The sequence below is a fragment of the Agelaius phoeniceus genome, chromosome 6 (assembly GCF_051311805.1).
Source record: "Agelaius phoeniceus isolate bAgePho1 chromosome 6, bAgePho1.hap1, whole genome shotgun sequence".
Taxonomy (NCBI): domain Eukaryota; kingdom Metazoa; phylum Chordata; class Aves; order Passeriformes; family Icteridae; genus Agelaius; species Agelaius phoeniceus.
Genome location: NC_135270.1, coordinates 30,606,319 through 30,618,490, shown reverse-complemented (window position 1 = coordinate 30,618,490; position 12,172 = coordinate 30,606,319). Strand labels below are relative to the sequence as shown.

Sequence of the window (12,172 nt, the reverse complement as noted above, 5' to 3'; positions counted from 1 at the left end):
TTGGAAGTACTTTTTTTTAATGAGCAGCACATTCCCTACCACACTAAGTAGTATTGCTAGTTGCAGCAGTGCCAATCCAACATGCTTAAGGCACAGTTTTTGCACAAGCAGGACCAAAACTATATCCTCAGATTATGTTAAAGCCTTAAGAATTTTCCTGGACTGTTGCATAACTAAAAGATGCTGTAAGCATCTTATCTCCAGAAGAATCTGACAGGAGAAATCAAGTTCTTGCCTTCAGTTCAGCCTTACACTTTTCCCACTCTAGCTTCCTCAAAGTCACTGTTGCTCCTTGAATACACCTCCATAACAAATCCATCTGGAGAGCTGGCAAAATGCTAATGCAATAGGCTGTCTAGAGTGTGAGTGGAGAAGTGCCCTGTGCTTTTCACATCAGGCTGAAACCAGGCTTATGGGTTATGTTTGCCCTTCTATTGTCCATCTTTTCCCTACTTATCTACCACAAACATACTCCAGTCCACATTTGGTCTCTTGTAGTTTCCCTGTTGTCAGTCTGTCAGCCTTCTCAGTTAACAAAAGCAGCCTCCAGCTTGTATCTGACACATTCTTTCCATTATCAGTAAATGCATATTTCTTTCTTCAAGTATCACTAATTTTTATTCTCTGATCCAACTCCTGACTTCTACAGTATTTTAAGATACAAGTTGTATGGAAGATGTAATGATCTTGTATAGTCCTGACAAATTCAAGTTAAACCAACTTGATTTTTCCTTCCATTTTAGCATTTTTGGGTTGGCTCCTAATAAACTGAGAAATTCAATGCTTCTCTGTGGAAATTTTTTGTTTTAAAGTAGATTGTCTTAAAGGTAACTTTGGTCCTTAATTTGAAGAGGAAAAACTAATTTTCCAGGGAAAATAGCAGTGGTTCAATAGCACTCCCCAAGATTACTTATCAGCATTAAATGCAATTCTTTTCTGCATACCACCACTCAGAAAACAACACCTACATCACTGGCCAGTTTTTCGTAGTCTTCCATGAGCTGTTCATTTTCTTGGTTGACTGCCAGCACCTTGCAGATCCGATTTGCTGCTGTCTCCGCCTAACAAAGAGAAGAAAAATGGAAGAAGGGGAAAATGTGAAAAAAAAAACCCCAAACCAAAACCTGCAGCTTAGCTTCCTGCTACATACCTGCAGGTAAAATCTCCTACCCTTAGCCCTCTCAACCTATCTGCACTTTGAGACATTTGTCCTGACCTCTCTGCTTTCCATTTGGCCTTCTATAATGATTTGGTTTTTCCCTTCTATAATGATTTGGTTCTTCCCTTCTTCAGAGATTCTCAGCTGTACTGATTCTACCCTATATGTTGTGGGACAACCAATATTTCTATGCTTTTTCTGGAGCTGTTTCTGTAAGAGGGCCTTGTTGTTTGCTTCCTACCAGAGGGACCCTGGCTACCTCTTCACAGAGACAGGTAGAGTTTCTGCTGCCATCTCCACTCCCTACACCAGCATTTTGAGCTGGAACAGCAGTAACAGAGTAATGTCAAGCTGATGAGACTGTCTCCATACTTTTACCCCAGGAAAGAACTACCCAAAGAGAGTTAAGCCATAACCTAGACTTATGAGAAAACTCCTAATTTTGTTTGGAAGATAAAATGGTAGATACTCCTCTTAATCTTAAATTCTGCCCAGCAGAACTGTCTTCCAGTTTTCACTATATTTCTGGCACTGATTACAGGGCCACCTCCGTGGTGAAGCGTACACCTACCATATATTCAGAGTCTTATGATCCAGCTGAGAAGAGGATTTCTTTTCCCCCCACTTTTCTGGGTGATCTTTCTGCTTACTCTTCCAAAACAAGTCTCACAATAAAAAAGTATCCTACTGCTACTATTTAGGTTTGGAGTTTTTTTCTTTCTTTCTTTCTCTCCACTGTGAGACCAAAACCTGGTTCTCTGCAGGGAGCTCAACATGTCAGAACATGAATTTGGAAAGTAAGGAGCAGAAAAATCCCTGCTATGAACTCAGAAGCAGTGTCTGGCATGGGGGACATACAAGCAGGCTGATCCTTGCACAGAATGTATCTGTGGGGTATCAGCTTCCTTTATCATTACCCATGGTGTGTGCCATGCCACAAAGCCTGAGGAGATGCCCCTGTGATGCATCAGGGGATTCCTCAAACCCCTCTTAGCACAGTGCAGCTGTGACCGTGGTGCCTGAGGAAGGTGTTACAGGTACCCACGGGCCCCTTTGGGAGAACTACTCCTTACAGAGGCTGAGTGCAAATAAGGAGGAGAGGGCAACACTACAGCAAACCAACTGTGAACGCTGTGTCCTGCCTCAAAACTACATTTAGAACTGATGCCAAAATAAGTTTTGCTGAGTTTATGGCTGGTACGTTTCAACCTTTTTCTATTTTTAAAAGACCTTTTATTATCTGTTTATTCAATCTTCAAGGACATTTGAGAAAAAAACTCTAATTTTTGCAGCTGATGTGAAGCAGCAAAAATAGCAATAAAGTCATAGGCTGCACAGTGATGTATGGATTGCTAAGGTCCCAGGGGACATAGCAATCTTATTCATTTGTAGAATGAAATGGAGCTGTTAAAACATCTATTCAGTCATCTGCCCCTTCACTAAAGTGGACCAGCTATGAGATACACAGATTATCAGCTAATTTAAAACACATCAGAGAGACCTGTACAGAAAAAGGAGCAGTTTCACTTAAAAAGAAACCTGCAAAAAGTGCAAACAATGGTTACATTTAAGAAAGCTTGTACTTTGACCTATTTTTAACTAAAGTTTGTACTCTAATGGAGTGTTTTTTGATATTCAGAGAAAACTATAGACATGGGACCAAATAGTATAGGAAAAAGACATTGCTAGAACCCTACCATGATATGCCTAGTGACTGCAGGGAACTGGCAGTACCTAATGTTTATCTCAATCACTCCAGGAGAGGTGTTCTTTTAACTTTCTTATTTTTACACCCCATGAGCTCACTGCAGCAGCAGCCAGCTGTGCAGGCAGGATCCACTTCCACTGAGGCATATTTACATGTATCTGATGATAGACTTTCTCCAGCTGCCCAAGTTTAAATATGTGTGTGTATATATGTGTGTTGAACAACTGTCCAAACAAAAAGACCCCATGAATGTCAGCAGTTACGACATTATTTGTGTTATCCTAATGGCAGGAGTGTAGAGCTTTCTTTCCCCCACCAGTACTTGTGTCCCAATGGTTCTTGCCTTGGAACTGCTACTGCTCCAGGCAATAGTGTGCTGCTGCAGCCACAGGAAAGGCTCTTGGGGGCCACAATCACCATTAATATCACAAGCAACACGTTACACTGTGCTCTGAGCACGGTAGGAAAAAAGGATGCCAGAGCTTTCAGGCAACCTTTGCAAATACCCTCCACACTACTGCTAATGAGCTGATCCACAGTGATGGCAACCTCAAAACTAAAGTGAAACACTTTCATGTAAAAGAGTGGCACACCAAGATGTTTACATGAGGCCAAGGCAGCTCCCCCTACACCTTCATTAGTTCAGTGGAAAAAGCTGTTTTGGCTTCCCCACACTGCTAAAGGCAACAATGCATTTAGGATGTTCATGCTGACTCCAAAAAAGCCAAGATGCCCACAAGGCACAGGGCTGGACTGAGAAGATGCAGAATCCTGGGCTCTGGAAGCTGCACACCTTTATTCTCAGAGAACCTGTGTGAGCTCATCAGCTTCAGTGCAGCACTGTGCTGACACACTGTACTTGCACTCAGAGTCTTGGGGAGGGCAAGCTCATTTTGCTTGATACCACGCTGCTGTGTCGATGCACATGCTGTCTAGTGGAATCAAAATGAAAAACTGAATGGCAGCAATTTATGTGCCTTTTGTCTTTTCTGTACTTCTCAACCATAACTTGAACTGCTGAGGACAGGTGTAGAGTTTGCGGTCTCTCTAGTTCATGGATCCAAGTCTTTCTGCTGAGGAGGACCATGAAGGAAGGCATTCCCACAGTGCACTATGTAGGGATGCCTGCCTGTTGCTGTCCTCTAGCCTCAGGGGAAGATGCCTGGCTGCTGCTGTCCTCTGGCCTCGGAGGACCACTCCAAAATACTATACACCAAACACAATCTCTTAATAAAACAGTAAAACATTAGTTAGAAATTGCCACAAGTTTACAAAATATTAAGCCAACCAGTAGTCGCATGCATTTAGTGTGAAAGTCAGAAGCAGTTAGAAAACAAGCAAACCAACCAAAGCAAGTATACCTACAAATATATATATTTAAAAGAAGGCATAGAGAAAAAGCAGCCATCTACATACACAAGTCAGGCTGGGGACCCTGTACCTTCAAAGGCTCAGGATAAGAGAATGAAAGAAGCAGAAAGCGGTTCATGGGACTCTCCCTTCAGGCCTGCTGGCAGTAATGAAAAATCTGGATGAAAAATTGAGCGATATCACAGTAAGTCACCTAACCCTGCATGAGGTGGCAACACAGTAACATCTGGGCAGGGGCTTGTACTCAGCAACCACTTTGCATTTGCCTGCGGGTTTGAATATGTGTCACTTAGCAGCTGGCTAATTTATGACCAGGGCAGCTCCAAAATAGAGCTGTACCCCTCCTGCCAGGGCACAGTTGAGTTGCTGGCCCATTAGGACTGCTAAAAAATGAATAATGTATTAAATCTTCCCTGTAAGTCTGTTGGACTACATGGGATTGAAACGTTAATATTGAGACACTTCATGTGTAGTTTTTGCCCCAGCTACGTGGTTTAGGTCCTGAGGCAAGCAGAAGACTGTTTTCAGTGATCCCAGCAGACTGAGCATCCACATAAATTGCTGATCAGAGCATGGAACCTGCTGAACAGGTTTCCAAATCATGGAATGGATGCAGAGAGAAAAGGAAGAGATTGGTAAGTGGCATGGCTGTTTCTGCAGCAGGCTGCAACTCCCCTCATATTGTGGTTTGATGTTTCCTCATCTGGAGCTCCTCAGGTTAAGCAGACTGCATGGAGCAGTCCCTCAGGGGCACCTGGCAAACATCAGGCCTTTTCATGAGGCTGGCATGATTTCTGAAACTACAGTCTTCCTGCAAGTATCAGCTGGCTGGAACTTGCAGACTGGTCTTGAGTGTTTTGAACCAAAACCCACAGGATCCTAGCAGAAAAGTCATGACTACACCAATTATGCCAAATGGGCAAGTCTACTGCACTGCCGTGGGATACATTCCCAGTTCCTTGGAAACAAGACGGTATCGTGTAATTTATATGAAACTGGGCAAAGAACAAAAAGCTTGAACTAAAGAGCTGCTCCCTGGAAACTACTGCTTGCATTTACCCTCTGAAAGCCAGTATCAGCATGGAAACTGAATCAATGCTGGGACCATCAGCACCACTTTGCACAAAAGAGATGGAATCTTCCTGGAGTCAGATTAGCCCTCAAGCTGGGCAACACAAAGACTGTGTTTCAAATAGAAAAGGCCTGTCTGTAACACGAAGAACATAGTCTTGGATTTTGGATTTTACTGATCTAAAGTCTCCTATTTGAAACTAGCAGTAATCTTGTGGAAGGGCCACAGCCCAGGCAGGTAATGACATGGGAGAAAAGAATTGACCTTTTTCCTTCATTCAAAGGACTGCTGGGAAATTGCTTGCCCAAAAGTGATCTGCAATATTTAGTTCAAAATATCCTGATGTCAGGCAAAGAGACTTTGGAGTAAAGAGGAATCAGAGGAAGAAGGAAGGCCTGAAGCTATGGAAATGGGCAAGGAAGAGGAAAGATAAAAAAGACATATAGGTGGTTTGGGAAACAGGAGAATTACAAGGGAGAAACAAGGAATGGAAATGAATTTGGGAAAGCTGAAGGCCTGGTAGAAATGAACTTCACGGCTGGAGCACAAAAGTGCTATGTAACCAGCTCACGGATGATTCAGCCTAGGAAAAGACCACTGACCTAGTGGACTGTGGAAGGCAGGATGGCAGCCCAAGAGGGACAGGCTGTGATTTCCTGGAGTGGGCAGATTTGACTGTGGTAGTTCTGGAGGTGCACTGCCTGGTCAGGACAATGCCCATTAGTTACTGAAAGGGTACTGCCTCTGTCAGAGCAAACATCCATTCATCTTCCAATGCCAGCTTTACCTAATGCTTTCTCCTCTCCTGTGCTGTGAGACTGGAGGGAAGGAGCAGCTCAAGTGTGTCCAAAAGGACATTTACATCACTTCTCCAGCAAGATTACAGATGGCATATCCAAATGCATCACTGGGTGCACTGGCTGCCCTGCAGACGCCCTGGGGCGGACGGGGGTCTGGCATTCCTCGCTGGAGGACAGATGGGCAGGGCGGGGTGAAGGGAGGGGTTGTTAGCAGTAAAGTCTCACCTTCTGTGCCCCTGAGAAGGCGTGGTAGTAACATGAGACATAGGTCATTATGGCCTTCTCATCCGGCCTTAGCGTGCCTATAATATCTGTGCAGAGAAGGAAAAGAGGTTGAAAGGATAAAGTAAGAAGCAGCACATAGGATAAAACAAAACAATCATGGGTGGCGTGAGAGAGGGGGAGAAAACTTCCCATCATGCATTGCAGGACAGGCCAAACAGACTTCCATGCGGAGAGCTGGGAATTCGGACCAGAAGGTGGCTAGCAGTGTTGGCTTGTGGCTCAAAGCGGCACCCCTCCCTACCCCCCAATCCAGGGGGCTCCTGAGATGAGGATCTGGGCTCTGCACCTTCACAGCTGCAGTCTGGGGGCCCGGCCCAAGGATGCAAACAAGTTGTTTGGAGATCTGAACGCCCGCGCTCGAGGCCCTTCATACGCCAAGGAGCTGGAGATCAGAGCCTTCCCACGCAGTGCACTTCCTACACAGGAGCTGCTCTGCTGCAACGTGCACTGCCTGTTTCTACGGCACTCAAGTACAGGAGGCTGCTTGGTTTTGGCAAGAGATGTGTACAAGGTATCACCCACAAAATGTTTTCCTTAAGTGACTCCATTACCAACAGGAAAATGGCTAAGCCAGAAGTAGCGAGGACTCAACTGCCTGGTTTCCAACATGGATGAGAAAAGAGGGGACAAAAAGGAAACAAATGAACAAAACCAGGCATCTCTGCCATGATAAGCAATGCTCTGTTTACAAAACCACCGTGGATGTATTTGTTAGACATGCTTTATAAGCCCCAGGTGAACTGGGGCTGAATTTGTGGCACAACTTGAGAAAGCAGCAAGTTCAGACCTTAAAGCAAGGGTGCTGGAACCTGCAGCATACATAAGGCAAAAGATAAAGCTTTGGCCATTCATTAAACCCTTCATAAAACCTCAGTCAGCTTTGTTTCTCCATCTTTGGAAAAGACAAAAAAAAAAAGAAAAAAAAAGTGAATAGGTATCTGTAATTTCCCATGGGGGGAGGCTGTAGTTTCCTGCTGGGCAGAGCATCTATGTGGTGGTCTTTACTTTTTCTAAGACCAAGCATCCTAGCTCAGATTTACCAGGATCAAGAAGTCCAGGTTCTTGGCCATCAGGGCAGCAGTTCACAAGGCAAATGGAGAAGGCAGAGCTCCCCACTCCCTTAAATTTGCATGTGTGCCAAAGTGTGGCATACCTAAGTGCCACTGGAAGTACTGCTGACTAGAGGGAAATGGGATTCCTGGCTTCCTTGCCCCGTGTATTATATTTGGGGCACCACTTTGAACCAACAGCCAACTCTACCACGAACATAATAATAAAGATGCCCGTAGCTAGAGAGGAGAGAGAGAAAGAAAAAAAGGTTTGGACATTAGCAACGGCACCAGGTGTGCTCTGTGGAGGGAGCTTGGGATCCTGCGATACCTTCTGGGCTCCTGAGAAGGCGTGGTAGAAGCTAGAAACATAGGTCATGATGGCCTTCTCGTCAGGACGGGCAGTTCCAACAATGTCTGTCAAAAAAAACCTCACGTTAAGAGCACAATCAACTGATGGGAGGAAAGCAGAGGAGGGGTAGTAGAACCACAACTGTCCAGGAGGCCTGCTGCGGCGCAGGCGTGTCACAGCGATTCCACAGTGCTTCCCGGCGTTCCCCAGGAGATGTGTGTGTATCACAACCCAGGATCACCCTTCTGGTTCCCCTCCCTCATCATACAATTTCCTCCAGAGTCTGGCCAGGCTAAGGCAGCCATATGTCAGCATGTCTTGTGTCACAGCACTTCCCCGTCCTGAGAACATTACTGTGATTGGTGGATTGAATCAACCCAAACTGGCATCAGGATGACATGACTTTTATAGACATATTACATTGCAATTCCTCCGTGCAGTTCTCTTCTTCTGGAAAGATACTTTCTCCCTTCTTTTCCACGTCTCCCTCCTCCATTTCAACACAATGATGGCTTGAATTTCAAAAGGCCCTTTCATTAGTTTCAGTGGAAACTCAACACCTCCAGAGATCAGAATTAATGGTGTGGGGGAATGCACATTAGCTTGACTCCATGAGGGAGGAGAGAAATCAGTAAAGAGCAGTGAGAACTCCTGCCAGGGGCCCTCTTCATCACTGCTACTTTTGCTAAGATCTGAAGCTAGATCCGCTTATTTTGGAGGTATCTGTATTTCCTACAGAATGGCAGGAAACGGTTGAATTTACTGGAGACCTCATGATTTTTTTTTAACCTCAGCATGATGAATGCAGGGAAAGCAAAACTCATCTCTGGGGATGGGAAATACCTTCTTTGAATATGAACATCCTAGTTACTAAAATACAGGTTCACTGGGTTTGGCTGTCCTATTCCCACCTTTCCTCTTTGCTCCTCTCACTCCTTGATTTAACAAAAATGTTTAACTGCTTCCCCTGTCCAACTCAAGTCTGAAATACAGCTTCTACCATTGAAGCCCACTGACTTTAGGCAAACAGCCAACAACCAGTGAACTATTTCAGGCTGTGTTTGTACTCCAGAGTTACAGTCTTCAAAATCTGTTGCCAAGCTGGTCCTGACAAGGCTCTGAAAAGTAGTCCTTGCTGTCCCAGTGGCCTCAGGGATTGCAGTTGTAATCAGCACCAAAAGCATCTCTGAACAACATAGAATTCTGTCTTGGTCTCCAGACCCAGTCAGTGAAGAATCTTCATGCTAAACACTTCTGAGTAGTCAAGAAAAAGCAGTCTATAATAATGATAATAATATCATGCCCTCAGAAGGAAAAATACCATCAATGTCAGAAAGACCACAGGAAAAAAAACCTGGGGCAAAAGGAACACAGGCCTACACCATCCACTAACTCAGTATTTGGCCTGATAATTGCAAGGGAACACTTCAGTCAGCAGATGACAGGTGTTAGTCATCTCTGCCTTGTGTGTCAACTCCAAGCTAAGATCTCCACGCTAGACTCGAAAGACTGAAGGACAGAGGAGGAAGAGGGAAGCAGAATATGTGACTCATTATTCCATTTTAACTTTTTCCCTATACAGTTACTACACAGTCATGCAGGGAACATTCAGAGGTTACTGGAATCTTGTACAAAAGGACTCCACCTAGAAGAGTGGAAAATTTCTTGAGAAAAAACAAGTTAAAAGCTGTTGGAGTCTACTTTACCTTCTGCATCCAGCATCTTCGGAATATCCAGATATTTTTCAGCCACATCAAAAGCTGTGTTTAGATTAGTGAGAGGATCATCCTGGGAAAGACACAGAGGAAGAGCGTCAGCAGCAACTTTTAACAAGGTACACAGCATTTCTCTCAGAAAGAGCTTTGGTTCAGGCAACTATGCTTGCCAGACAAAAATTGTGTGTGAAGCCTCATGCAGCAGGATGAAACAATTAGCTTCCTTTTGAAAGAAGAGCCTGGGGACTTTTGGTATGATAATCAACATACAGTCTATGCACTTGCAAAAAAAAAAAAAAAAAAAGGAATAATGTGTTTTGTCTTGAATCCAGTTATAAGTAATGTTAGCTTCACATCATACTGATAGTAAATGATGAGACCACATCTCACATTTACATGTCATGCTTCTATTGGGTTTGCAAGTTCCATTTTAAAGAACTGCAGAGCCATGTATCTATTAGAACATCTAAGCAATACTAAAATAGTAACAACATCTGCAATGGGTGCTGTCCTTAGCTAGTGTACAGTTTGTTGAACACTAGTTGAGTGGGAGGAGGAGAAATGTTCCAACAAATCTCTACAGAATAAATACATATAAAAGTACCCATTTTGCCTTGAGTATGGCTTTTCCTTCTGCACAGGTCTTGTAATTTCCCTAGTACATTTCTATTCCTCTCTATATAAACCTTCTAGAGATTTTAAAATGCCACACAAGAAAACATGAAAAACAAATGTCATTGAAAATGAAAGACTCTGAAAATTGTGTCCAGCATTCAAACATAATAATAATCAGCAACAAGACACTTGCCAACCTGTGTAAGATTCTCATAGCAACTTGTTCCTATATTCCTGTACAACCATGACACTTCACTATTCTGAAGGATCAACCCACTTCATAGGTGACAAATGACATTTGCTTTATCAGTTTCTACTGTTGAGACATGTGGCTTCTACTGGGTTGTGCATAAACTGCTAGTGTTCAGCCATCTTGTTTGGTGTCTTTTGGGAGGGAGGAAAGATGGGGTGCTACTCTCCATATTGTCATTGTGCCATTCCCACTGTGACCCACATAAAAAACCAGGAAAAAGGTAGTAAAATTATTTCACCTTCTTTCTAGAGCAGCATCCATGCTCTGTTTATTTTCTAGCTGAACCATGTGCCTTTGCTTATTGCACTGACTTGGAAGATTAAGCTGTGCCTCAACTCTAATCAATAGGCAGCTTCCTTTGAACACACCCAGCAGGAAAGATGAAGCTAGGCAGGCTTGGGCAGACAGGGTAAGGGCAAGAATAAAACTTCCTTTATGGCACTGGTCATTATGTAGCCCTCAGATTACAGCCTCCATGAACTAGGAAACTGAGCTGCTTGAAAAGCAGTTTCCTGCAGCATTTTCCTAGGAATCAAGCACGTATTAGACTGGCATCCAGTATCAGCAACATATTCCTTTGGGTGAATGTCTCTCTCAGACAATGTTTCACCTATCAAAGTAAATCACACAGAAAGGCCACTAAAACAGACAGTGATCTGTACTAAATCCACTGGAACAAGTCAATATTAAGCAAGGTAATGTTGCACAGGCATGCTGTGATGAAGCCAGCAGCTGTCACATACAGTATGATATAGTGTCAAATTCTTATACTCCTATATAATACACCTTCAGTGGTGACTACATCAGATTTATCTACACCCACATCTTCAGAGCTGAGCAGTGGATTTTTACTATTCTCCAGTTACAAGGAACCATCCTATGCCATGGAATTAGAGGAACCACTTCAATTCCAACCTACTTGTCTGTTGTGCCTGGTGTGGAGAAACCTCTGTGAACCCACAGCATAAGCAAAAGCCTTATCTGAGGAGGTGAGACTAGGTGGTATATAACCTACTTTGTTCACTGAGTGTAGACATAGCCCTAGCTTCATTTAGGGAGGAAAAAAAATAACACATTTTCTTTCACTCAAGTGCAGGAGCATGCAGAAATGCCAAGTGGCAGCTCCCTTGCCAGTCTTCCCCTAGTACATGTGCCATTTTCTATTTCTGTAGAAATGTCACCACTGTGTAGCAAATTTGACCCCATGCTGACCGTGACCATCAGGGTTATTAACACCCTGACAGAGTGTTTAGTATTAACACAAACCCCTCCTTAGCATAGACCCATCTGAGCAAGCTGCATGAAGATCTGCCAGCCTCTCCTGGAGGAAAAGGAGGAGCAAATTTCTCCCTGCAGATAGCTTTCCTATCAGTTTGCAAGTAACAACACCAGGAGCACTCTTGCCAAAGGTTAAAAAGAAATTTTTGGCTGAAAGCTGGGAGAGGTTTCCTGATGGGAAAACTTACTGAGCTTGGGCAGTCCCAAAGGAAGGGCTGGAATTTTTAACACTTGGGAAACTGGAGACTCACCTAGATAAAGCCTGCAGTTTCAACTTCAAATGCAGAAAGATGTGTGATCACAATATCTCTTAGGGAATGAAACTAAAGATAGCACTACTGAAAGCAAGCTACTTAAGTCCAAGACTAACTTGGAGACGAGTAGAGAGCTACACTCGAGCAAGACTCTGCTCCCTGCAGGAAAAACTTCACCCCTCAAGCGCAGTGGAGCAGCTCATCCCAACAATTTTGCTTCTTCGTGCATGAGTTAGGGTGCCCCGGGGCTTTTCCAAGACT

The 12,172-nt window shown here is 43.9% G+C and overlaps 1 protein-coding gene across 7 annotated transcripts in view; it reads right to left on the bottom strand.

The window, feature by feature from the left end:
• ACTN1 (actinin alpha 1) overlaps window positions 1-12,172 on the bottom strand; it is an 86,042-nt gene that overhangs the window by 16,494 nt on the left and 57,376 nt on the right. For 4 of the 7 annotated variants that reach the window (XM_077180309.1, XM_077180311.1, XM_054634412.2 and 1 more), the window contains 3 exons: window positions 9,503-9,584; window positions 6,336-6,421; window positions 969-1,061 (listed from right to left, as the gene is read on the bottom strand). In XM_077180309.1, coding sequence (XP_077036424.1) covers window positions 969-1,061; window positions 6,336-6,421; window positions 9,503-9,584 — 261 coding nt within the window. Of the gene's footprint in view, window positions 1-968; window positions 1,062-6,335; window positions 6,422-7,775; window positions 7,862-9,502; window positions 9,585-12,172 lie in introns of all 7 variants that reach the window. The other 3 variants (XM_054634409.2, XM_054634407.2, XM_054634408.2) reach the window with 1 other exon arrangement.